This window comes from Equus przewalskii, chromosome 28, assembly GCF_037783145.1.
Source record: "Equus przewalskii isolate Varuska chromosome 28, EquPr2, whole genome shotgun sequence".
Classification (NCBI taxonomy): Eukaryota; Metazoa; Chordata; class Mammalia; order Perissodactyla; family Equidae; genus Equus; species Equus przewalskii.
The window spans coordinates 15079501-15106735 of NC_091858.1; the positions used below are offsets into that span (position 1 = coordinate 15079501).

The following is a 27235-nucleotide window of genomic DNA, read 5'->3' on the forward strand; positions in this document are numbered from 1 at the left end:
CTAACAGGAAGACATATAAATAACTGTTCCTCATTAGGGGAGAAGGGGAACTTCCACATTAAAGGCTGCTTTAAAAAAATCCTTCCCTTTTTATTCATATATTCTATTCTCCAGTTGATTTTAGTATCTATCACTATCACATGATCCCCGTGACTTCCTGGTAGTTGGTTTTTAGCCATTTCATGCCTACTAATGTGCTATAAAAACTTTCCCAAAGTCTAAGACCTAGGCAAGTAACTGGTGGTGTTACCACTGGATGTGCCTGAATTGTAGACAGCCCTTCAGAATGGCTCCTGCTCTTCAGGAGCTCCATACAGCAGTCAAAATGAATGAAAACACAACCACACTGGATAAGCACGAGAATCATTGAGCTAAATCGACATATTAATAAGTAATATGACCTTGAAGATCAGGAAGAAAGAGAAGAAGAGTCTTTGGAATTTAAAAATCAGCCATAGTGGGGATAGCACTTCAAATAGTTATTAATATGTACAGATCAAAAGGAAGATGTTGTGACCGCATGTTCTTGAATCTTGAGGGCATTTAGATTGCATCCTCCACACCGCTACCAGTCAACTGGAGTAGCAGTCTGCAGCTCCACGTGGAAAACAGTGAGCCCGTGCGCCTCCTTCAGAAAGGCGGGCTATGTAAGCGAGGAGTGCAGACACGTGTGCCAGCTATTTGCCAATCCAGCTTTAGAATCTAGAATTTATCATCTATAATGCAAAATCATTGATGGTCAAGGACTGTTCTTCCTACTAATTGAAGAGTTTAAGTGTTCCCATACCTGGGAGGGGATCTGTGGTCTGTCCAGCTCAGGCAGACCTAAGCAACATGTTTGGCAAAAGATGGCCATCCTCCTTGATTACAGCCTCAAATTTCAGACTGTCATGACAGAATGTTTTGTTTCTTCTTAATGAGTAATTATGAATATTTCATGAGTTGTAATGAGTGATGATGAATATTTCATAAATTTTTGGAGCTCTATATTTTAGTAAATAACAGTTACCATTAAGTCAATTGTCCATTATTTAAAGTACCATTTCTCTTTATAGACCTTAAACTTACTTATTCAGTCCTTAAATCGTGTTAAACAATGTGTGTTCACTGAACCTTACACTCTTCAGCTTGTAGCACTGATTATCTACGCGCCTGATTGGAGGGTGATGGGCAAGGGGCAGGAGGTCTGTCAGAATCTTTTGGAGGGATAGTTTGAAAGTGGAAATTAAATATTATTATATAAATTTAAGTTTGGGAAATAAGAACAAAACTATGTTTCCCTAGTACATAGTACATATAATTTTTCCGAGTCTTCTTGACTGTGATGTTAGGCTATCTTTTTCATAGAGATGTTCACCTTGGGGACAGAGCATGTCTTCCTAAGAGAAAGTAGAAGAAAACCAGGACGGGAATATTCGCACATCTGTTATATGTGCCTGGTGACTGCCCTTCAAATCTCTCAAAGTGTCTTCTCTCCAAAACTTGAAACAGGGACGTTGTCTGTACAGCGAATCCTTAGTCCAGCCCCTTAATCCTGCTTCTTATCCTACTCTCAGTGCTTGTCCATGCTGCCTAGAAAAGCAGAGAAAGATAATGAAAGACTCTCTTCCTACAGTTCAGAGTCTGAGACTTTCTTGATCTTGACAGCCACTGAATCACTAAATAGTGAGGACTTGTTGTAGGTGGACCTAATTTGAATTACGCAGTAAAACTAAGTATAAGAATACACTATGCCCCCACAATCCTCATCCTAAGTATATGCCTCAGAGAAACACACACACGTCAGTAAGGGGACATATACAAAGGAGATCATTACCACTTTGTTCACAGGAGCAGGTAGTTGGAGCAAATCCACATATTCATCTCTAGGGAAATAGAAAAGTCAGATGTAGTGAGTATGAAATGAAATACTTAACAGCGATCAGAAGCTATGGACTAGATGTATATACAGAATGGATGGACCTTAAACTAGTATTGAGTGAAATAACTAAGAAACAGAACAAAATCTGTAACACAATGTAATTAATATAAATTTAAAACCAAGTTACACTCTATCTTTTTTAAAGATAAATCCAAAGATAATATATATATGTCCAAGGAAATACAGTGTGAGTACCTGGGAAATTGGGAAAGTAGAGAATTAGACTGGAGATGGGGTGAAGGGAAGGTGGAGATCAAAGGGAGAGTGTATCATTAATTGAGGCATATGATTCACCTTTCTGTACTTGAAGTAAATATGAACAGGAAGAGAGACTGTAGACCATGGAGAGAGAGAGAGGACTTACTGGAAAGAGGTAAGGATGGTGATTAAGAACATCAAGAAAAGTGATGAATGTTTGAACAGCTCTTTGGAGAATGAGAGGTCAAGTGCAAGGATTGTGAGGCGGCCCCAAGAGCTGGCTGAAGGGAGGAAGCGTGAATTAATTGTGGTTCCAGTCTGCATAGTTGTGGTCTTTCCCAGAGAAGCATTGGGCTGCCCAGTGCAAGGGGAAAGATGGAAGATGTTTGGAGTTACCTGGTGTGATGTTGTGATTTATAAGAAATATGTATTTGGTCTTTGTCCGTTTCTGGCACAGAGTTCCTGAAACTCAGAATTTCCCAAGTGCTGAGAGCCATAAACATGTCTTTTATTATGTTAATTGGGTGACTTTTGGATCCCACCTAAGGATGGAGGTGGTTGCCGGGGAAACCAACCATGTGATTAGAGGGTTGACCGCCTGGAGAGGAGAAAGGGGCAGGACATTGAATCAATCCCCAGTGTCCAATGATTTAAATGATTTAATCAATCATGCCTGTGTAACAAAGCCTCCATAAAACCCCAAAAGGATGGAGTTCAGAGAGCTTCCAGGTTGGTGAACATGTGGAGATGTGGGCAGAGTGGCGCACTCAGAGAGAGCATGGAAGCCCCACGCTCCTTCCCACATACCTTGCCCTACGCATCTCTTCCATCTGGCTGTTCCTGAGTTGTATCTTTTTAAGTAAAATGTTTCTCTGAGTTCTGGGAGCTGCTCTACCAAATTAGTCAAAGTCAAGGAGCGGGGTCTTTGGAACCTCCAATCTGTAGCTGGTCAGCCCGAAGCACAGGTGACAACCTGGACTTGCAATTGGCATCTGCAACAGACGGCAGTCTTGTGGGACTGAGCTCTTAACCTTTGGGACCTGATGTTATCTCTGGGTAGACAGTGTCAGAATTGAGTTGAATTGTAGGATACCCAGCTGCTGTCTGAGAATTCATGGTGTTAGGAGCCTCCCCCACCCTGAAACTGGGTGACCAGAACCCTTACCTGGGGGGGGGGGTGGGGAGCAGGTTTCAGCTAAGGCTGAGGGACAGGGAGATGAAGCTTTTGAGGAGCAGGTAAGAGAGTGCTGAGCAACTGACTTGGGAGTGGGAGAGGAGCCTCATCCTTACTAGGCAACAGGCTAGACCAGAGCAGGGAGTGAAGAAGTAGATCTTCCTGGTAGCTTTGTTACAAATAGCCTGAATCTCCCAAGCCGGGAGGGCAGGAATGAAGTCTAATATAAATACACACAGATTTCTTAAGCCAAATAGTTGGGCTCAGAAGCTGGGTCAACAAAGTGGATTTGAAGTATTCGCTGAATCAAGAGAAGAAGGGAAAGATAATTCTGAAAGCAGGGTTGCCAAAACCAATAGTTTAGCAACAAAAAGATTCTGGTGAGGCACAGATCTTCTTGGTGGATGGATTCCAGCAGGAATAGGTCAGGACTAGAACAGCAGCGACTCCCAAGTTGGTGAGTAACAGCTCGCTACTGTTTTGGTTTAATCTCCAGAGTCCTCTGTGTGCTGGAGGGTGGGGACGTGGTGTGAAGGGGGAAGGAATCATGGGAGGTTCTTTTTTTTGTAGGGAGAAGGCAGATTTATATAATAAAAGAGGTTCTTTTGTTTCAAAATTTTTGTATAAGAAGCTAAGCAACCTGGTTAGCTGAGAAGTATGTCAGCCCCTAACCAGGGGGGCTACTCTATAAATTACCCAGCTCTTGAAGACTTAGATTCAAACTGAGGTCTGGTTGATGAACCAGTCAGCTTTTCCTAGTTATTTTAGAATAATGCATGTCCTCAAGGCATCACCCTGATGAACATCTTTCTTTGGGTTTCTTTAAAGAACCATAATAAAGTGGAAGTATCCGGAGAGAGTGAGATCTCTAGCCCGTCTGCTGTTTTCTGCTTCCATCCAGGTAGCCAAAAGAATTACCGGGTTTACTGGCAGCTGCTGAACTCCTCTCTCTGTCTGTGTCTCTGTCTTCCATCCATCCATCCATCTATCCATCCATCTTTCTATATTACTAGCACTTTCGATGCACCTGACGCTGTTTTTAGCACTTATTAAATATTAACTCATTGACTCTTCCTAACAGCCCCATGAGATATGTGTTATTGTTATCCTCATTTTGTAGAGGGGAAGCTGAAGCACAGAGATTAAGTGCCTTTTCCAAGGCACTCAGCCGTCAGCCAGTAAACACTGGCGCCAGGACCTAAACCCAGGCAGTGAAGCCCCAGTGTTCATGCCCTTAAGCACCACATCAGTGGCCTTCCTAGGTGACTCTGAAGTCCATCTGGGAAGTTATTCATATGCTTGTATCGCTGTTCTTCCCAAAGGCTCCTGAGGGTCCTCTCACACTGTGCTGGCACGTAGGCTGGGCACCTGGTGGGAGGTGCCGCTCTGTGGATTGCACTTGCTCAGTCTTGACTTCCCTTTGTTCTTCATCTCCTTCTTTTCATCTTTTCTTCCCATCTGCCCCTTGTGTGCAGAGATGTAAGAGTGTCCTCCTTGACTTTCCAGGCCAGGAGTGGGACACTCATTGTTCTTAGGCAAACGCGCGGGAGATGAAAGTGCGGTGGACTGGGCGATGGGGTCATGAGTTCCGCAGCTCTCGCTTCCCTGCTCCTCAACAGCTTGTCTCCCTGTCCTCAGCCTTCGCTGAACCCTCCCCATGCTAGGTAACTCCACACATCTGCCGTCCTCACTCCTGGACCAGGCAGCCCAGAGCTTCTTTAGGAACAAACACAACTATGCAGACTGGGGCTGCAAGTAAAGGACTTTGATTTTCTGAGACCTGAAAGGTCATCTTTTAAAAATATTTGCTTCCCTCACTGCCAAAGTATATCTGCATATAGTCAGGGCAAATGCCTGCAAATTTCCATTTGACTTATTTAAACCTTTTTATCCTTGTCTAAAACTAACCAGTGACCTAAACGTGTGTGTGTGTCTATCTTTAAAAATAAGTATGGCTTTATTCTTATTTTTAAATGGTTCCACTGAATGCAAAGTGCCTTCATCTTTAGGTGGAACCAAAGGGTTTTTCAGCTTGCAGAGCCCCAGTGGTCACTAGTGCGTTAACTGCAAATGCAAATTAACAGGCCTGCAGGGTGGGGACCATGGAAGTCATCTGACCTAAAATGAAACTGATTTCCTATCTTTATACATGCAAACAAATCAGTGGGGAAACAGGCCCCCAGAGCAGAACAAAGACATTAGTCCTTTCAGGTGGCACTTGGACTCTTGCAAAAGAACTCCTTAGCATCTTCATCAAAGAGCACCAAAGACAAAAACAATAAAAACCTTTCCAGCTTAGTGATCTACCTTTCTCATCCCATCTCCTGGAAAAAAGAAAAATTTAAAAACTAAGATGTATGCAAATTCAGGATATTTGGGAACTGGTGTTTTTCGTAGATGTGAGAAAGGTTCCGCTATGGAATCCAGCTTTCCTGAGGCTTGTTTGCTCAGTGTCCTGTCTTTTGCAAGTTTTGCCAGGCAAATGTAATTCTTTTCTTAAAGGAAACATTTATTCTCTCAGATGCCACCGAGTTATTGAAACAGAGGCAGATAAACTCAATCAAGAAGTATTTAATAATTGCTCTGTGTTCCAGCATGTCCTGCCTGTGACACAGCTCCTCAAACGGTTTACAATTTGGGGATGGTAACAAGCCTATTTCACATGAAACAATTAGAATAATCTAACTAGGATTATAACCGAACGCTCAGTGATATGAATCAGACTCAGTTCAGTGAGAGTTCCAGAGGGGACACCAGACAGAGAAGACTGAAAATGGCTTGTGAGGGATTTGTAGGTAAGTGATACTGTTGCTTGAGGATGAAAAAGGTTTGAAGGGGAGAGAGAATTGTTTCCTTTGTGCCAGGGTGGGGAGGGGACAGGAATGCACTATGCTTTGGGGACAATGAGAGACTAGCCCAATTGGAGCAAAGGGTTTATGAGGGGAAGTAGGAGTATATTAACCAAAATGGTGATAATTTTTTTCCAAACAAGAAATCTAGGCATGTGTTCTAATGTATAGATGGGGGGTGGGGAGCCAGTATTTGAAATCGAGAGTGTCAAAGAAAACCTGGGGTGTGTGTTTCTGTCCCCACAGAGGACCTGAGCTGATCCAATATGGTGGCCGAGGTCGAGAATCCTTATAGAGCTCTGTGTAAGGCTCTTCGGGGTCAGCCATCATTATGAGAGCAGTATTTTAGAAAGATTTTTAGTCAGGCTGCTCTGCTTCAAGGCTGCAATCTTTTCTGAAGATGTGTGTCAAGTATACAGAACCCTCCGTATTCTTTTTTATAGGAGCTCGATAAATATTTATCAACCAGATTGCAGCTTTGTTGAAGCAGGGATGGTGTCATCTCTACTTACTCTTGTATCCCAGTGCCTAACCCAGTGCTCAGCACAGAGCAGGAAGTCAGTATTTATTTGTCGAAAAACCTGGGAATGGTATTCAGGATAGACGGGACGGGGGACGCCCTGCAGGTCATACAGGCATAAGATAAGTTAGTAACTGGGTGTTCTTGTTCACCATGTAACCCTGGCTTTTCAGCTTGAATCGCTTAATGATTTTTGACTTTAGGATGTGGCCCAACGGCAGAGAATAAATGGGGTGAAACAATGTATTTTAGAGGGAGAATTGCTTCTAATGATGGAGCCCAACAAAGCAATTGGAGATTGAAAGCTGCAGGTCATGGGCAGAGCCGTCCCTATTTTCCTGTGCTGTTGCAGGAAGTGCATTTTATAGAAAAGTGAGAGAGGAACTGAGGGGAAACGGAGAGCTCTGGGCTGGTGAATTCACAGCAGGCTGACAGGGCACTCCCGGCCACTGTAGCTGGCCCTTCATCCTCCAGGCTGCGCTACGGGACCCTGCAGCCGCTGGTCCAGCCCGGCACGGGGCTCCAGGAGGCCATGCTGATGAGGACGGCACCCCGGGCCGGAGTCTAGGATGGTAAGAGGTTCTTCTTCTTTGGTTTAGGCGTGACTTGATTTATTTGCATCTAAAACCAACCTGTTTTCACTTCTCTTGGTAACTGAAAGAATGTATCTAGAATTATCTAACATGTGCGTGCCTTTAGAGCTCCCTCCCAGGTCTTCTCCAGGTCATACTAAACTTGGCAGTGAATTTGACCAATGCAAAGTCTTGGGGGTGTGAATGTGTCCTGGGGTCTAGAGAGCTGGTCTAAAACTGCTCGCGAGCGTTGAGTTTTCGTATCTTCCATTCCAGAGGCAAAAAGCTCTGAACCAAGTAATCTATGTGAACTAAACAAAAGTCAGGGAGGTGAGAATGACAATTTCCCTCTGTCGCACTTGCGCTTGTGCTGTCATATGAAGATTCTAGCAACCATGTGAAGTCGGAGGTACAGTCTCTGCGACACACCAGGGCCCAGCCTCTGTTAGGAATTTCGGACATTCTGAAAGCTTGGGGAGTATTTTTAGATGAGGCTTGTTCCTACAAATGAGGAAGTCTAGCAGATGGCTCTTCCGGCTGGATATTTTTTTCCAGCTTTCTACCAATACAGTACGGAGAAAACTTCTGGCAAGGCTTCTTTCTCTAAGGACAATGAAGGGAAAAGCCATTCTAAAAACACTGGGCAGCAGCTGCGGGGCTCTGAGTCTCTGAGGACACTGTGCCACTGGCCGTGTATTTCACCCTCATCTCCTGTGACTGTGTCTAATCAAGAAGGGGAGGCAGGAGAGGAAGTCTGAGCAAGCACAAGCCATTTATCACACCGAGGGAGCAAAGACATCTGTGCGGGCCGTGCTCTCGCCGCAGCTGATAAGAATGTTATTCACCACCCAAAGAGGAAAGACCAGAGTATGTGGTTTTGGCCCATTGAAGCCACTTCCTTAAATTACATGACATCCAATTTCATCTTCTAGATGGTTTGTACCAGTTTTATGAAAGACAAATCAAACTATCATTAATGAGGGAAAAGTGCCTTGGACAAAAAGAAGTATAGTCTTGCCGTGCATTGTTGAGTGTGCTCGGATTGTCCTTTAGCCTATGTCTGACAGAACAATCCAGTAAGGCTCAGAAAAGTCACCTTTGGAATATTAAGCCTTTTCCAGAGATTCTTAAGAAACCTCTTGCACACAGAGATGGAAGACATAAAAACAACTGGGGCGTCTGGCTCTGCCCTGACAGCAAGCTTCCTCTTTTATTTTTAAATCTGATGTGGTTTTGCTTATTCCCTAGCTAAAGTGCAGTTCTCTAAGAGTGCAGATTACATGAGTTTCCAAGGTGGAAGATTTTCGATGAAGTTCATAGGAAAGAGTCTTCACTCCCAAGATTTTGCTCTTCAGAGGGAAGGTCACCGCTTTCCCTCCCCATACACCTGAGCGTTCCAGATGCCTGTTGGGTTTTAGTTACCTGGTGGGAACCTGGGCTTCTGGAGTTTTTTGAGCAGAGAAACAGCAGTAATATCCTGAGACGCCATGAAAACTCCCTTTGTGGCTAGGATACTAAGATTTACCAAGGTCTCCTTTTGGAGACTCCCCACTTTCCTGTTCACACACACACACACACAGACACACACAAACACACAAACCCCTGTGAAGAACTTATCCTGTGATCACAGGAATCGTCTGATTTTATCTGCATTCTCTTGGTGAATCTTCGAAGCTGTAACTTCTCCCTCATGGTGACTAGATGCAGAAGGATTAATCCCCTAAGTCTCAGAAAAGTCATTGGGTGTGAGAAATAACTTTTTCCATTCACCAGGCTCTTCTGTGGTGGAACCAACCCTCATGTGGGGCCTGTTGGAAATCCCACTGGGTCATCCGTTGTGCTGTTTGCCTTTCAGAGGTTCAACAGCAAGTCAACAGGAGTGTCCCTGTGCTTATTCAGGCTCTAGTGACTTTGTTTCCTTCTAGAATGTTCATTTTCAATTTATCAAATATTTCAAGCAAACAATGACGTGCAAAGAATAATTTGACTCTTATGTGTCCCCCTAAGATTTTTCAAGTATTAACATTTTTCCATTTGTTTTAGATTTTTTTAAATAAAATATTACGGGTACAGTGGAAGATCCCTCCCTATTTCCATTTCAATTTCCCATTGCTACTCAGAGTAATTCCTATCTTGAATTTGATGAGTAGTATTTCCATTTTACTACATATATGGGATATCCAAAAAATATATAGCATTGTTATGTGTTTTAAAATATATATAAATGGTATCACACTGTACTTGAGCCTTTTGCAAGCTACTTTTAATATTCAACATTTGAAGAATCATTTTCACGTTGGTACATTAAAATCAAGTTCATTTATTTTTGAACGCTATATAGTATTCCATTATAAGACTATATACCACAATGTATCCATTTCTTTATTGATGGACATTGGACTGATTACAATTTTGTTTTTGCTATTAGTAACACTGTAAACAACCTTGTCCATGTATGAAGGTTTCTCTAGATCTGCACCGTACATACGGTAGCCGCTAGCTTAAAATGTGGCCAGTCTAAATTGCAATGTGCTGTAAATATAAAATACACACCAGATTTTGAAGACTTAGAATGAAAAAGGAAGAATGTAAAGTATCTCATTAATAATTTTTATATTCATTGCATGCTGAAATGACAATATTTTTATATATGTTGTTAAATAAAATGTTATTAAAATGAATTTCACCTATAATTTGGCTACTAAAAAATTTTAAATTATATGTATGTCTTGCATTACATTTCTATTGGACAAGGCTGTTCTAGACCAGGAGTTAGTAATCTACAGCCCACAAGCCAGCCAGCTGTGTTTGTAAGTAAAATTTTGCTGGAAAACATGCCCATTTATTTACATACAGTCTGTGGCTTCTTTCCTGCTAAAACAGCAGAGTTGAGTAGTTGCAACAGACACCGTATGACCCACGTGCCTAAACCATTTACCATCTGTCCCTTTAAGGAAAAGTTTGTTGACCCCTATTCTAGAGCAATGATTTTTAACCTTCTTTTAACCAGAACCCACAAAAGAAATATATTTAATATCGTTATCCAACACACACACCCCTGAAACAAAAGTTTCACACGCAAAGTTTCACAAATCCTTACAACCTATTTTCATATTTTCTGGTCTGTTCTAGTTTATTAAAATAAACTGCTGGTCAATAAACTGCCGTGGCTCACTAAATTGACTTAGCCATTCATTCACTACTAGTCATTTGAATATCATCGCTCAAGGATATATACCTAAAAATGGCACAAGTTCATTACAGGAATATGCATATTCAACTTTACAGGATTCATCAAAGTGTTATCCAGAGTGTGTGTGTGTATGTGAGTGTGTGTACCGATCTTCAATCCCACAAACAGTGCAAGAAACTTCCCATTTTCCCACATCTGTAACAATATCTGATATTGCCAGACTGATCTGATAGGTGTAAAATGGAATGTTGCTTTTTAAATCTGATAACTACTAAGTTTGATCACCTTTTCATGTGTTGATTGATTTTTTTTTCTTTTTGAATTGTCTACTTGTGTTCATTGCCCTTTTTTGAATGGGGTCATTTGTCTGTCTGTTGCATTCTTTTGATGTTCTGGATACCAATCCTTTATCAGTTATGTAGATTGCAAACGTGTGGGTTGCCCACTCCAAGGCTTGCTTTTTTTCACTTTCTTTGTGGTGTGTTTTATTTTATCAGACAGAACTTTTAAATTTTAAAGTAATCAAATTTATCTATGTTTTCCTTTATGGTTCCTTTTTCTTTTTTAATCTCATTTAAGAGATCCTACCCTATGTGCCAAGATCATAAAGATTTTCTCGATTTTCTTCTAACAGATTTTAAAAACTTGGTTTTTTTTCTGTTGAAAATTCATGTTTGTATGTGGTGTGAGATATAGCGTTGCTTTCCTTTTTTTTTTTTTGTCCTACTGTAAATAGCTAGTGTATGAGGGTCATTAACTGACATGTCCCTCCTTCCATCACTGATGCAACACTACCTTTGTCACATAGCAAGTTCCTGTATGCAGAGGTCTGTGTCTTAGATCTCTGTCCTGAAAACATTGGCCCTAGATGTATCAGAAACAAACCTTTACTGATCTCACATATACTGCCACCAGGTCTAGATGGTGGTACAGGCAAGTTGTCGCAATCTTTCGAGGGACACGTCATCCCTGTCTTATACAAACCACGTGAGGTGATTGAAAAAGAGAAAAAGTCACCCAGGTCGCTTCATGACTCTAATTTGACCTTTATACCAAAACTAGACGAGAACGGTACAAGAGAGAAAAATTATGGACTAAGCTCACATTTTAAAGTAAATGTAAAAATCTTAAATTGAATATTAGAAAAACTAAATCCAGCATTGTGTAGTAAAATAAGTTTCTGCAAAGTGTGCAAGCATGGGTCAATTTAAGAAAAGTTATTAATGTAGTTCATCACGTTGGCAGAATAAAGAAGGAAAGCGATATGATTTTTTTATAGATGTGGGAAAAGCCTTTGATAAAATCCAATAACTATAAATGATTTAAAAAGATAAAGTGTTTAGATAACTTAGAATAGAAACACTCTTCCTTAACCTGATAAAGAACATCTGCTAAAACCTACAGCAAACATGCACTTCGTGTGGAAACATCCCTTATCCCACTCTGATATTGAGTTCCCTCTTTGCATCTGGCACCTGGGAATTTTTCTTTCTTTCAATGCTTTGCTGTTAGTTTAAATAGTTGTGTGTGTCTGTGTGTATACTCACATATGCACACTTTTATGTTTTGCTTTGCTGTTGGTTTAAATAGTTGTGTGTGTATATACTCACATATGCACAGGTTTATGTATTTTTTAGTTTTGTCTATTTCTATACATTTCACTGAGTGTTTTCCTAAGTTTATGGCACGGGGAGCTGTGCCAGCTCAGCGGCTATGGCGCTGGAATTTCTCCCCTGTCAGTTTTCCGGGCCTGAAGACCAAGAGACTCCAGAGACACTTTGGAGGGGGCACAGTAGTTGCGTTGCCATAGAGCTGGCTCCTCTCCTGGATTGAGGAGTTGTCATTATTCACAACTTCATATCTTGGCTTCATCTGGAAAAGCCGTTATTGATGGATCTGGTGAGGATAAAAGTATTTTATGACCCTGTCTATGATTATATTTTGCCAGAAGGTAAAATAAAGATAATCTACAGCCATAGTATTTCCTAAGGATTTGATATTTGCAAGATCCCCACAGTGACGTGAAACATAAGGACTACTATTAGACGTAACATTGCCGTGACTGTCGCACTTAGGTTTAACACCTTTAAAACATTTTTTCATGTATTTCCAAGGGTTGGTGGTGGAGAGAGAGGTATGTTTCTAAAGAGCACTTTTCATGGTAGCAAACAAACTTTCTCTAAACTTTTCTGTTAAAGAACAAGGGATTCCAGTGACAGTGAAGATCACTTCAGGGCTTGGCAATGTTGAACACAAAGAACAATCGATACATTCTTGACTGTAAGGTCATGTGCACAAATAAGGCGGTTCTGATGCCAAGTCAATACAATACTGTAGTTTTCCTACAGCAGATATTGCGGTATAGATCTGCTGTAGTGGGAACAGCAATCTCATCAGGAAATATCAGTTCAAACAAATCTGGGTTACCACCAACAGGGAAAGAGCTGGATTGATTTGCCCCACTGCGTGGTGAAAATGTCAGGTCCGAGTGAATATTCATGTGGTGCTTAGAGCAGGGGAGGAGAAATCAATAAGCTAAACACTCTACCTAATAATGGAACTCTTTTCTCCAAGGCGAGTTCTTTTTTCTTGAACTTGGTGTTCCTGTTCCTGATATGGTGGAAATGCTGTCCTAGGGATGCGACAGAAGATTTCCTAGAAAGCCTAAGGGCAGATTTATTCCATAGTTCTTCAATAAGGATTATGGTAACATGGTTCTGTGTGAACATTGCACTAGGAGTCTGGCTAAAATTGAAATAAAATTTTCCTTAATTCCGAGGAACAACCTAGACCCTTTGAAGCGATGTCAAGAGAGTAAAAGAGAAATCCCACATTTTTGGTCACTAATTTGCAATTCACTTGTTCTGTGATTGTGCAGAAGCTGCCCAGTCTCTATCTCTATACACTGGCTTGTATGATAATGTTCAATTTTTCTTTGTAGAGATGTTACACAGAATGTAATAGATGACGTAAATGTTTTGGCAGATGAGATCAGAATATAAAGGCCGTTCCTCCCAAATCATGATTTTGACATTTGTCTAAACTTCACAGACTCATTTCTCTTAACTGTACCATAGACATCTTCTACCATGCACGTGCCTAATGTTTCAGAAGAGCCCCTGTTCTCTCTTCCCCAAATCATTTTTGCAAAACTTGCTGGCATTGTTCAGCTGTCAAAAGCATAGCAGGTCCATGATCCATCAGCCTGGTTTTTGAAAAGAAACCAAATTAATTACTTTTATTGTTTGTTCCTCCATTTTCCAGGCACCTTTTAAAAATGAACAAGAGCAGCTCTGATTTGGAAAAAGTGAGCCAGGGCTCAGCAGAGAGCCTCAGCCCGTCCTTCAGGGGCGTCCACGTCAGCTTCACCACGGGCTCCACGGACAGCCTGGCCTCGGACTCCAGGACCTGCAGTGACGGAGGTAACAGACTCGACCTTGATGGGGAGTCTTAGATTCTCTCAAGTCTGCAAGGCCAGGCCTGGATTAATTGCCAGGATTTGGAAGGGCTCAGGTAGACCTACTGTCTTGGCCCTGCTCTCCCCATAAGGTAGACTCTATCAGGGAGCGGTTGATGTTAATTTCCTATTGAATTATGACAAGGCACCTCATCTCATATGGGCCTGTCCAGTTATACACAGTGCATCCACATGGCAGCAAGGTGGGAGGAGGCCAAATTTGAAAGCATATTGAAAGACTCCCTATTCCCTGGGTAATGAGCCATCTACATATGGGTCTGCACTCCATTTCTGTCCTCAGGATTAGTTCTCGAGGGATAGGGTACATACCAACCACAGGTTTTCACACACAGCCCTCCCCCCATCTCTCTGTCTGTGCTCTATCTTTCCTGCAAATGCATGGACACATACGTGCACACATGCACACACTTACTTGGACACACAGCAGGTGTTCATACAAATGCTTGTTGAATTAAAGGATTACACCACCATCCATCCCACTTTTCTGGAAGAAGCTCTAAGGCGTAATATGTGAGTCTGTCCTAATTGGGTATGTCCCTTAAAAGGAACTCTTGTTTTTCTGTAGTTGTGATGAGTAGTATTAAAACCTCTCACCCTTCCAGCATTCTTTGTGTGTGTGTGTCCTCTCCCACATTTCTCGTAGACTTGCTTTAGCATGTTAGGTTTCAACATGTGCCAACATGACTGCCTTTCTCACTCTATGAAGTATTTCTTCTCAGTAGGCAATTTTGGAGTAGAGGATTCCATCGTAAATTTACTGTCACCCACATTTTTGTGTCTAAAAGATGAGTACCGCTAAGACAAAAGCATAATTATAAGTCAGTCTGTGGTGTGTTCTGATGGGGAACTTCTGACAGCTCTGACTTAAAAACAGGAAATGTCTTAGTCTTGATTTCTGGATTTTCTTTTTCTGCAGATTTCCCTGGGCTTCTATCTTTTTCCTTTTCCCATCCCATTGCACAAAAATTCCACGAGGCAGATTATTCCACAGGGGGTTTGGCTGGGCACGTGAACCATTAGTCCCTGTGCTGGTCAGCCCTGACCTGCTCTCTTGGGGGTGGTCACCCATTCTGATGGAGCAGAGTACAGTGGAGCCCTCCATGGGCCACAGGCCAGCTGGTGTTGATGAGAGCTGGACTTAATTGCCTCAGCACTTTGCTGCTCAGAACCAGCAAATCACCATGTCTGCTCTCAGGGTCTAGCCAGGAAGGTAAGATTAAAATGCATGACATGAGGGCCAGCCTGGTGGTGCAGTGGTAAAGTTCACACATTCGGCTTCAGCAGCCCGGAGTTTGCTCGTTCGGATCCCAGGGGCAGACCTACGCACCGCTTGTCAAGCCATGCTGTAGCAGGTGTCCCACATATGAAGCAGAGGAAGATGGGCACGGATGTTAGCTCAGGGCCAGTCTTCCTCAGCAAAAAGGGGAGGATTGGTGACAGATGTTAGCTCAGGGCTAATCTTCCTCAAAAAAACAACAAAAAATGCATGACATGAGCGTGGATGGGCTAAGCGAGGAAACTGGGCTGCCCAGAACCTAAGTGTTTATAGAGATAGGAAATTGGGCTGCCCAAAACACAAACCCTTATAAAGGCTTCCTTCCAGAAGAGAGAGGAATCAATGAGGGCTAGTGGAGGTTCAGAGATGGCTTTGTGAGAAGATAAAACTTTAGCTCGTGTTTCAAGTGTGGTTAGAATTGAGAAAGTGAAGGGTGGACGAGAAGGCTTTGCAGGTTAAGGAAAGAATAAAGGCAGAGTGAAGACATAAGGTTCGCAGAGCACATTGGGAAAAGGGTCAGACCAGCTGTACGCATGTCAGTGGAGGCAAGTGAGGGGAAAATGGGCATGAGGTTGGTGGGAAGCTGGAGGATGGATTGTACAGAGTTCTTGAAACCAGTTTGTGGAGTTCAGAAATAGGGAGCCAGTGGGGGTTTCTGAGTACAATGGTGACACCTAACTCAGACATTTTTGAACTAAAATGAAAACATTTTCATGGTTATTCCTTTATCATGAGCCAGTTACCCAATGGAAATGCACTCCAAAATTTGGATTCCTAGATTGACAAGAAGGCATAGACCTTGTTACTGGACTCTGGGTCCTTAGAATGAACCATTTCTATCTGCTGCTCCTGCGTATGGCTCTGTACCCGGAACCATGCTTTGAAACTGGCAAGATCAAAGGCATTCTCTCTTTCTTTTTTTTTTTTACCTTTTCAACATCTCTCAAACATTAATCTGGGGAATATCCAGAACCACTGGTCATGGAATGTAAGAAACCCTTCATTCAGCTTCTCATCATTAACCAAGGCAGCTTGCCTTAGGTCTGTAATTGAACAATTGTATTTCAGCCCCAGAGTCCTTATTCACTTTTATCTTGTAGCAAAGATGTTCACCCCTCGTGCCTTTTGTTACTATTTGCCTTCTAGTACTGAAGCTGAGAGACTGGTTTGGAATGAGCGAGGTAGAATTAGTTCAAGCTGAAGTTTTTTGAAATCAGAATGTGGTGTCTGCCTTTCTAATATTATATACTAAGTCAAAAGATACCATTAAACTGTACATTTATTTTGTCAATAGAAATTCACTGATGAAAACGACCCATTTTTGTGTCCGCAGTATAGGCTGGCCAGAGTGAGTTGAGGACAAAGTCATTCCAGGACATACATAATAGTAGCTTATGTAAACTTCTTGGAAGCTTATCAGAGTCGATGGTTAAAGTTAGTTTTCTACTATTCAAGTTTTGTGGCAAAGAAAAAAAAAGTTTTAAATTTTATAAGAAAAACAAACATAATTCAAGTCTATAACTTTGTGGCATTTTTAAAATGTTTGTCTACATTTTATGTTTACAAAATATATTTGTATCAGTATTAATTTCACCTCTTTATGCTTATACCGCATTTCATATTCCTCAAAGCACATCTGTCATGCCATTTGTCCATGTGGGCAGTTCAGTTGAACAGTGAGTGAACTCAGAGGAAAAATTCATCTCAGCAGTTGCTTGGTTTATGCTTGGTTTGGGAGGGACAGACTGCATATGTCAGGACAGATCTATGAATGCTGCCAACGGGAAGGTTATCTGTGGTAATGGCTGGATGGGTGTGGGGGGAAACGATCGCCTAAATGAGCATCAGAAATGGTCACCAGAAGACAAAAGAAAGACATGGTCCTCAGAAGAAAAAGAAAAGAAATGGTGATCAGAAGACTCTTGTGCTTTAAATGGTTACTTTTAAATATGCAAACCTCGTGTCGCATTATGATCGTTTTCGTTTTTGTGTTAGCATAGCAAAATTCAGTTCAGCAGTTTGACCAACATCTATGGCTGCCAGGTTCCCATAGTCCAGGAGATTAGAGAGTCCTCTGTGGAACTGAAACTGTTGGCACAAGCAATAGATAAGATAAGAAGTCTAACTATACAGTGATTGTGGGTATAACTCACATGAAGATATGTACCAGGGCAATGTTGATATTCTTATTTTTATGACTAGCAAACCAGATACAGAAAGTTAATTAAGTATCTTGACAAAAGCCAGCTTGTTTTTCTCAGTAATAATGCCAAGCAGATTCTTAAAATATATACGTTAATGCAATCATTGATTTGATGGTTATTTGTTGAATGCAAACTCTGTGTTGGCTACAGTTTTATATGTTGAAAGATACAGCAGTGACCAAAAAATGCCCAGTCCCTTCTTTCATGGAGCTCACATTCTAGTGGGGAGAGGCGGGCAGTGAGGAAGATCAAGGAGTCAAGTGGCCTGCGTATCAGGTGGCGGAAAAATCGAGGCTGGAAGTGGGCTGGGAGAAGTGGTAGGACCTGTCGAGGGGAGAGCCAGTAAGTCCACAGAGATCACACGTCAGTCAGAATGAGTGACAGCCCTGACCTTCACTGAGCATTGGCTCCCCGACAGAAATAGTGTTCTTAAAAAGGTGGTCCTGAAAAACCATCTACAACTCTCTAGCTAAAAATAGTGTGTTTCCTGACTATTAGAACACTTGATCCTAAACTGATGGGTTCGCTCTTACATATTACATTGGTATTTTGTTCTAACACAGTGTGTCCCTCCTTGACCCCCAGCCCTCATGAAGAAAGACTGGGCCATGGGTTCTGTTCTGGGAGAGCGATTACAGAAAGATGAAGAAGCTATCTCAAAGGAAAAAAATGTTCATTTTTAAGATTATCTGTGCCCTGAGCCCTGACAATATCTCTAAAGTGAAGTTTCATCTCAGTTTAAGCTATTCCCTTTAAACTGAATTTTAAAATATACGTCATTACTTTAATAAAGTTAATACGTGTCTACGGTAAAAATTCAAACAACAGAGAAAGGTGTGAAATGAGAAGTCAGAGTCTTCAGACAGCCCCATCCTGGCTCCCACCACCACTTTGAAGATTTGTTTCTACATCATCCCAGAAATTTTTATCCATATTTCAAATATCATAAACTTCAATTCTACACATTTTTATACTTAATTTATATCTTGAAGTCTTTCAAATCAGAACCTCTAAATCTACCTCATTTTTTTAAAATGCGAATTTTTTTACTGTATGAATCAGTTAAACCCTTCTCTTATCAATGCATGTTTGCGTTGTTTTCATTACAAGTCTACAGAAAGATCCTGGGACATACACTGAAATAATTGGGTGAACATATCCGTAAGGTAAATTCTTAGAAGTGGAATTGATGTGTCAAAATGCATATGCGTCTTAAACAGATGTTACCAATTAGCCTCTAAAAATGTCAGTTTACACTTCTATCAACAGCCTGAGAAAATGCTTTGAATTAACTTATAGTTTTACTATGAATCTGGAGGAAAACCCTTAAGGATTATGTTATAACAGCGGATTGAAAGACCATGATTCCGGAACCACACTGGGGCGGGAGGCATGAAATATTTTCCATGAGCCTATTTTCCAAATGAAGATAGTGCTTCTCCTCTTTTGCATGGAAATCACATTCCCATCTTGATTATTCTTTCTTGGGGTGAGGAAGTGGTCCCAAGAGACTGCCCACAAATGCCTCGTTTCCATCCACTTGTAAAAGGCTAATCATATGCTTCCATTTTCAGACCACGTTTACCTTCTTGAAAAAGCAAGAGTTCCTTTTGAAGGAATGCTTTGCTGCTCTTTTCTTTTTTAAACATTTAGAGTTGAGCTTATTCTGATTGTGAGACCAAACAAAAGGTTGCACAATTTTCCTTTGGAGGAAAAAGTTACACACGTGAGGCTAGAACCCCCGCCCCCCCCCCCCCCCCCCCCCCCCCCGCCATCACGTCTTCCTGGGAAAGGGGGTTTGGCAGAAACCTGCAAAACTGTCACTTCCTGTGTGACACTGGCAAGGTGCCTAAACAGCCGGCTTTAGTTTCTCACCTTTATTGTGAGGGGACTGAACAAGGCCACAGGGCATGGGCGAGGTTTTCTCCATTTGCTTTGTCCCCTATGCCTTGCATTTAATAGTTGTTCAAGAAGTAATGACTGAATGAATGGATAAATCTGTGCAGCCCTTTCCAGCTGTACAATATATTACCCTCCTTTTTAAAAACGATCCGTCGTAGAATACTCCAAGATTTTCAAACAAAAGAAAATTCAGTTCGCTTTACCTTACCGGAAGTTGGAGAATAGTCAGACACGAAAGCTGAAGTTTGGAGCTTGGGGACTGTTAGCTGGGACTCTGCCCTTTGCCTCCACATTTGCTCTGACCCAGCCGCTGTCAGAAGGCACCGAGGGAGCCAGAAGGCGCTCATTCACAGGGCTCGGAACTGGACTGACCACTTCCTCCATAAGCTCAGCTCTCATTTTGGCCGTAGAGAACAATGAAAGTGCCTATTAAAACCCAGCGAGAAGAGAAGACTCTATAATAAGGAAAACCTCACAGGACCACGTTTGAACTTTTGGCCTGCATTTCTGTGTAGGGGTTAAGCTATTTTTCCCGACCACTGAAATCCTGATTTCTCTGCTTTCTAAATATAATGGCATCAAAGTACTATACCTTCCTTTCGGTCTTTTTAAGATCCCCCCCAATGCCCCAGTGTGATGTGTACCCCCCCACTTTCTCTTCCCTGAAGCACATGCACTAAGGAGGTGCAGAAGTGTATCTACTCTGTAGCCGGCTCCTGGCTTTATATGCAGAATTGGAAATTGAAAGGAAAACTTAGGAACTGGGATTGAGCTCCCTGGCCCAGTTAGGATGCAAAACCATTAAAAAACCTACCAATGATGTAACTATGATGTAGGCCAACTTCCCAGAAAAGTATTTTCCATTCTCACCCCTTTTAAACCCTTAATTGTAAGCCAGAATTTGGAAACAGGGTGATGTCACACCAGCATAAAACCAGGATATATTTGAATTTGTCTCATGTGCCCTTGGAGCTGAGTCCTGAGAATATGAGCTGTTGGCCAAAGTTTTTCAGGATTTTTTAGGCACATTTTTCTGAACCAGTGGTTTGTCTGTAAGTTTTGAAACTGTTTTAGGTGTCAAGGCATATTTGTTCCCTCTTCTTTCTGGCTCTTCTAAATGTAGTGTGGCATCTGCTGCAAATAGTAAGAATCGAGCTGCTGTGTTCCCCACAGGCGTGTTTATGAGGAGGTTCCCTCAAGTAAGAGGCAAGAAAATGACAGAGTCAGAGTGGGTCTGTGGGGGTGTCCCTGATCCCGTAGAAGACGGCTACTGCTTATCTCCTGGTGGGGAAACCAGTTTCATGGAGAAGGACCACATGTTGGCTTCTATTTCAGAGTAGCCCTGAGGATATTAACAGCTGAGATGTTGTATGGTCCTGAGGTGGCTGGGAGCTGTCAGAGTGAATTATGATCTTCTCACCAGCTGTGGTTCCGCATCTGGAGAACAGCTGTAAAGGACCCATAAGTTCAGAAGGATGCCTCAGGTTGGAAGGCAATGTGCCTGTTACAGAACTAGGCAGGGTTTTTTTCTGAATACAGAAAACAATATGCGTACGTAGTGCCCAGCTATGTGGGTACAGTCCGCATTTCCCATGAGCCTCACTTCATCGGATGAGGTTTGTGTAACTATGATCCTTTGCATCTGCTGCAGAAGTGCATGGTTGGGGAGCGTTTTCATGCAGCGCCATCCTCTGATGAGTATGTGCTATATGGAGTGATTGCTGGGTAACAAACGCATAGTATCCAAGAATGAAGAATTAACTAGCCTGTGCGCTAACCCTTGAAGCCATAACTCCTCCTAATACCCAGTACTCCTGCCAGATTTGCCTAAGTGGTTTTGGGATATAGATCTGATGAAAGCCAGTGACTAACACACTTCCCACAGGAAAGCAGCACGCAACAGGGTGCAGGAGAAAATCACTTCTTTTGACTCCCTGAACACACAGGTTATTTTTGTGCTAAAGCAGAACCTCTTGATTCTCTTTGGTAATCTACAGAATAAGAAGTATATGGATTTTTTTTAAGATTCCTGCTATCCTTACAGATTGGAAAGTTCACCCGAAGCAGCTGTGGGAACTAGAGATAGAGAGACGACCGGTTGAAGTGAGATAACCATCTGCCTAGAGGTGTTTTATTTCAGGAGCAGGTTTGAGACAAAATGCATGTTAGGAGAGGTCAAAAATGGAGAGAGTGGCTGAAATTATAGACTGTGAGTGCTGGAAGGGGCCCTCTCGGTGATGCAATCAGGTCAGTGAGGTCAACAGCTAGTTAAGGGTCATTCCGCTGTCTGCCCTCAGATTGGAGTAGAGGCAGAAAGGGACGTGGTGGAGGCATGAAGGAGAGCTGTGCAAGGAAGGCAAGAAAGACAGACCAAGAAGGATGGGGAAATAAGCACAGGCTTAAAGAGGGGATGAGCCAAAAAACTGATTGTTAAGGGCTGGCCTGGTGGTGTAGCAGTTAAGTTCATGCCCTCTGCTTCAGCAGCCTGGGGTTTATGGGTTCAGATCCCAGGTGCAGACCTATGCACTGCTTATCCAAGCATGCTGTGGCGGCATCCCACATACAAAATAGAGGAAGATGGGCACAGATGTTAGCTCAGGGCCAGTCTTCCTCAGCAAAAAGATGCTAATCTTCCTCAAAAAAAAAAAAACAACAAAACCCACTCCCCCACCCAACCTCCAGCCAGCTGGACTGGGGACCAGAAGGAGCCTTGAGCATGGGCAGGAGTTCTGACCATGGGCAGGCTGTCCTGTCGCTGGAGGCGCTGATTAAAGCACCGACCGGGCATTCTGATCATGCTGCACTTCCTCCCCACCCCCATCTTCTGCGTGTAGATAATAAATTGAGGATCAGACCCCTCGATGGCGGGCTTCTGCGGTCCAGAATGCAGAAAGGCCAGAAATGGACATGTTTCCACCTGCTGTCCTCTTGCTCATCACCTGGGTGCTTGGCAGCTAAGGCTTAGTGTCCCTGGACAGCCCCCGCACATAAGGAGTCTTGCTCCTCCCTTCCTGAGCCTAGCAGCTGATAAGCAATCCTCCTCTTCTCTCTCAGCCTCTGCTGCTAGAGGGAGGAGGAGAGGAAGTGAATCAGCCGCCCCAGCTTCCTCTGTCCACACTGCCGACCGAGCCCTGGGAGGGAAAAAGCTGCTTCCTGGGGAGTGTGGGCTGGGGGAACCTATGGACCCCAGGGTGTCAGAGCCTGCTGAGATCAGCTGCCATCAGGGTCTCCCCTCCTCCGGCTGGCTGTCTCTTGCGTGCCCCCGTCGTGACTGCTGAGGGGAGAATACATGGGTGTGGGAAGTTGACTGGTCCCGACTTCGCCACCGCTGCTTGATTGATAATTAACCTGGGCCTCCTGGAAGGGATATAAATCACTCATTCAGCCTTGCTGGCGGGCGCCCCACCTGTCATTAGCAATGCAGGGTGAGGTGGGAAGGAAAACTTGCTACAATCTTGATAAACCACTTGGAAGCAAGAGCAATTGCGTCCTGGAGGCCTGTGAGCATGAGAAGCTTCCTCCTGGGTCTGGTGAGAGATGGTGGAACCAGGAAATGGTGCGGGTCAGTCTTGCTCCGCTGCACGGGGCTTCTCTTGCTGTGAACCTGTTCCTTCTGGCTCCTGTGTTCAACAGGCTGCATGCACCCACTTAGGCCTCCTGTGAGCTCTGCATTTGGGGTCTGACTAGGCAGGAGGGCCCTGCCTCACACGCTGTTGGTGTGTGTCTGGGGTCAGCGAGGCTGGGGCATGGATGGCAGCACCCACTCTGCCTGGGGCAAGGTGAGCCCTAAGATGTGGTCATGCACCTTGCTCCCGAGAGGGACCCTTCTCCTGAGCATCCCAAGTAAGGAGACCCAGTGTTGGTGTGAGGGCCTTTGTGCCAGTGCTTGTTCCTTAGGGGCCCATTCTGTCCCCACTTTTGTTGGAGAAAACAGAAGGACTCAGTGTGGGTACAGAAGGTTATTCGGAGCAGCCCTGGAAAGATCTTGTGCATCTGAGGGAGGTGACACAAAACTAACAGTTTGCTCCCTTTGCCTTGGGCCTCTGTGCCTGTTGCCCCTCTTTCATTCTAGTCATTGTGCTACGGTGAGGAAGGGGACAGAGAGGCAGGCCATGCCCTGCCTTTCAGGTGACATGGCACAGTGAACTAAATGAGGAATGCACACCATAAGTACTTATTTCCTTGAATCTAGGACCCATATTTCTTTCACATTTTAATCTTCAGGATAATAGGATGCATTTTAAAACCTATGAATATAGTTAATTTTTTTTAATCCCCCTAAAAGCTGTTGTTAAAATAGTGGGTACATCTTTGAGTCAGTTCTTAGAATGAAAGAAACAAGTATTATTTCAATTTTCCCTTTCCTGTCTCTAATGTCCACACCTTTTCCTACTTTTTTTTTTTTTTTTGGTGAGGAAGATTAGCCCTGAGCTAACGTCTGTTGCCAATCTTCCTCTTTTTTTGCTTGAGGAAGATTAGCCCCGAGCCAACATCCATCCATGCCAGTCTTCCTCTGTGTTGTATGTGGGATGCCTTGACAGCCACAACACGGCTGATGAGCGGACTAGGTCTGCGCCCAGGCTCCAAACCCACAAACCTGGGCCACAGAAGTGGAGTGCATGGAACTTTAAACCGCTCAGCCACGGGGCCAGCCCCCTTCCTACATGTATTTTACCTGAACTCTTGTTACATTGTGGAACCTCCATTTCATACATTGATACAAAGAAGAAAGTCCAGTCTTCACCCTGTCTAGACTAGCCCTTTATCTCACAGTCTGTGATATTTCTGAATGTCCCCGTGCTCTGCAGAGACCTGTGGCCGTGACGGAATCTTCCCCAAATCCGATTCAGATCCACATGCACCAATTTGGGAGCCGTGGGGCCTAGGAAAGATTTGCTTTCCCTTAAGATCTGTTTCTTCTTCTGTAAACTCACCATCCTCTGTCTTCTAAAATATCTGTGGGGCTGCCTTCCCTCACAAGCCACCAGAGCGTTTGTCAAAACTCATAGAACTACATACTAAAAAGGAGGAATTTTACTGTAGGTAAAGTGTACTTTCTGTAAACTTGACTTTAAAAAAAGTCCAGTTAGACCGCACGCATTCTGGTTTGTTGTTGCTTGCAGCATTGTTTGCAAAATATTGGAAACAACCTAAGTGTCCATCAAGAGGGGATTGGTTAAATAAATTGTGATACTTGCATATGACAATATATTACTGGATAGCCGTTAAAAATAACTACATAGATCTGTACATCTGATGTGACATATCTCCAAGATGTAGTGACAAGTGAAGAAAAGCAATATTCCAAACAGTGGGCACCATTTGCTCTCCCTTGTGTAAATGTGTCCGTGTGTGTTTGTTTGGGTTGCATGGCGTATCTCCAGGCAGGTGCATGAGAAATTCCCACAGGGTTCCCTCTGCTCAGAGGGACCAGGTACTAAAGGATGGAGTAGGAGGAAGATGTCATTGGCACTGTACACCTTTGTTGCATTTTGAATTTTTTTCATTGTGCATATATTGTCTCCTTAGGAAATAGATAAAAATAAAATAAAATAAACTGCTTTGACCAAAAAAAAAAGACACAGGTCCCCGGATCTGAGGGGCATAGGCCTCCAGCCTGATTGTTTCTGTTTCTGGTTTTCAGGCCCATCCTCCGAGCCGACTCACTCGCCCACCAGCAGTGGCAAGAAGCTCTTTGCTCCTGTCCCGTTCCCTTCGGGCTCCACTGAGGATGTGTCCCCCAGTGGCGCGCTGCAGCCCCCGCCTCTCCCCCAGAAGAAGTTAGTGAGCCGGGCGGCCTCTTCGCCAGATGGCTTCTTCTGGACCCAAGGCTCCCCCAAGCCAAGAGCAGCGAGTCCCAAGCTGAACCTCAGCCACTCGGAAACCAACGTCTGCGTCCATGAAGAGTCCCACTTCAGCTACTCCTCGAGCCCCGGGAGCCGCCACCATCCTATCTTCTCCTCTTCTGAGCCTCTGGAGAAAACTTTCAAAGGCAGCGGCCACTGGGTCCCAGCACCGGGGCTGGCGGGCAGCAGAAGCGGCTGCGGGAGCCCCAGCCCCCAGTGCAAAGGGGCCCCCTCGGCCTCATCCTCTCAACTGAGCGTGTCCAGCCAGGCCTCCACCGGCAGCACCCAGCTTCAGCTCCACAGCCTCCTGAGTAGCATCAGCAGCAAGGAGGGCACCTACGCCAAGCTGGGGGGGCTCTACGCCCAGTCCCTGGTCCGCCTCGTGGCCAAGTGTGAGGACCTCTTCATGGGCGGCCAGAAAAAGGAGCTGCACTTCAACGAGAATAACTGGTCGCTCTTCAAGCTGACCTGTAACAAGCCCTGTTGTGACTCGGGAGATGCTATTTATTACTGTGCCACCTGCTCCGAGGACCCTGGCAGCACCTACGCTGTGAAAGTAGGTACCACCCCTCCCTCCTTCCTGCAGGGCAACCAGCTGGTCCCAGCTGGGGCAGAATTGCGCCCTGAGCCAGCCCTGAGCCATCCTTTCTTTCGCCTCTTGAGGCTGTAGGGGGCGGGCTGATTCCTGAGGTTCCTTTCAACACCTGCCGCTCGATGACTTGCCTCTCTGCGGGGTCAGGACGTGGTGCAGTGAGATCTCTAATGTGGCTCTGAGGCGTTCTGTGCTTTCAGGAATGAACCTCTGGGATTTAGCTGGATTAAGGACACAGCTGTCTTTTAAGGCAACAGAGAGTTCATTTATTTATTCAGCAGGTTTTTACTGAGTGCTTGCTATATGCCAGGTATTTTGTAAAGATCTGAGTATGTAGAGGTGAACATCCAGTTCCCTTGGAGCTTATCATCTCGTAAGGGCGATGGGCAGTAAAGATCTTGTTCTTGAAATGTTAGAGCTGGAAGGAGAGTTTGACCCAGGCATCATCTTGGACAATAAGAATAATTGCATTGCTTGAGCATTTGCTATACGACTAGACTCGGCTGGGCGTATTAACCACATACTCTCGAATCCTCACAGAGTAAGGGTTTATAGATGGGGATCTGAGGCTCAGAATGCTTTAGTAATCTGCCCACAGCTAGCTGGTAGCTCAGATGGATTTGAGCTCCGCTTTGTCTTGTCTCCAAAGCCTGTGCTACCATCCTGTCAGTTAAGAAAAATGAAGTTCAGAGAAGTTAAGCAACTAGCACAAGGCAACACAGCTTGCAGGGCTGTTGCGACCACACCCCGTTTCTCTCTCAGGGTGCAGCTCTGAGCAAGCTAGTCGAGCCATCTGCAACCATCTGGCCACTCTGCTGTCTGCCACAGACTCTGGTCGTTCCGTATGACCCCCTTTCTCATCTTTGTTTGGAGTTCCTTGAATCCCTAGTGGGTCTGTGGCCCTTCTATAAATGCAGGCTTTTGTTGGGGCGTGAGGAGGGGACTCCTGAGCTCTCTTCTGCCATCATGTGTCCCAAGATAGTCTTTTATTTCAGTTAGAAAAATGCAAACAGTGAACTTGTGTGAAATAACCTTGGTCAGCTAGCTTCCTGTTTACTAGTAAGATTTTTTAAAATATGATTATTAGCCAAGGAAAATTGCAGTGAATTTTACCTTGAGATTTTTCTTTTAAGAAATTGGTGACACTACCTTAAAACATAGATTGGGAACCCCTGATTTATATGTTCCAGGGGCTAACTATAGTCACTTGCTGCCTTCCTGTGAAAAAACTAGGGAGGGTGTGGCTACTAGGAGGATCCAGTTAATTGTCAGAAATCAAGGCCCCAAAAGACCGGGGGGATACAGCCAGGATAGGAGGCCCTAGACGCAAGAATGCAAACATCCAGAATGAGAGTCTGGATTTCTTGAACTTCATTGCCTCTTTATATCTAAATCCAGCACCTGCTTTCTTAGTGAGCTCTCCTTCTCTGCCACTCCCCCAACCACAGTTATAAGGAAAAAGAGACGATTCCAGCATTTCCCTTCCTATTAAGACGGTGCTGTATCTGGT

General features: G+C 43.8%; 1 protein-coding gene across 2 annotated transcripts in view; it reads left to right on the top strand.

The window, feature by feature from the left end:
- Positions 1 to 27235, top strand: part of PRAG1 (PEAK1 related, kinase-activating pseudokinase 1) — a 49602-nt gene that overhangs the window by 16063 nt on the left and 6304 nt on the right. For both annotated transcript variants that reach the window (XM_070598525.1, XM_008530207.2), the window contains exons 4-5: positions 13692 to 13849; positions 24932 to 25689. In XM_070598525.1, the coding sequence (XP_070454626.1) occupies positions 13692 to 13849; positions 24932 to 25689 (916 nt within the window). The remainder of the gene's footprint in view (positions 1 to 13691; positions 13850 to 24931; positions 25690 to 27235) is intronic.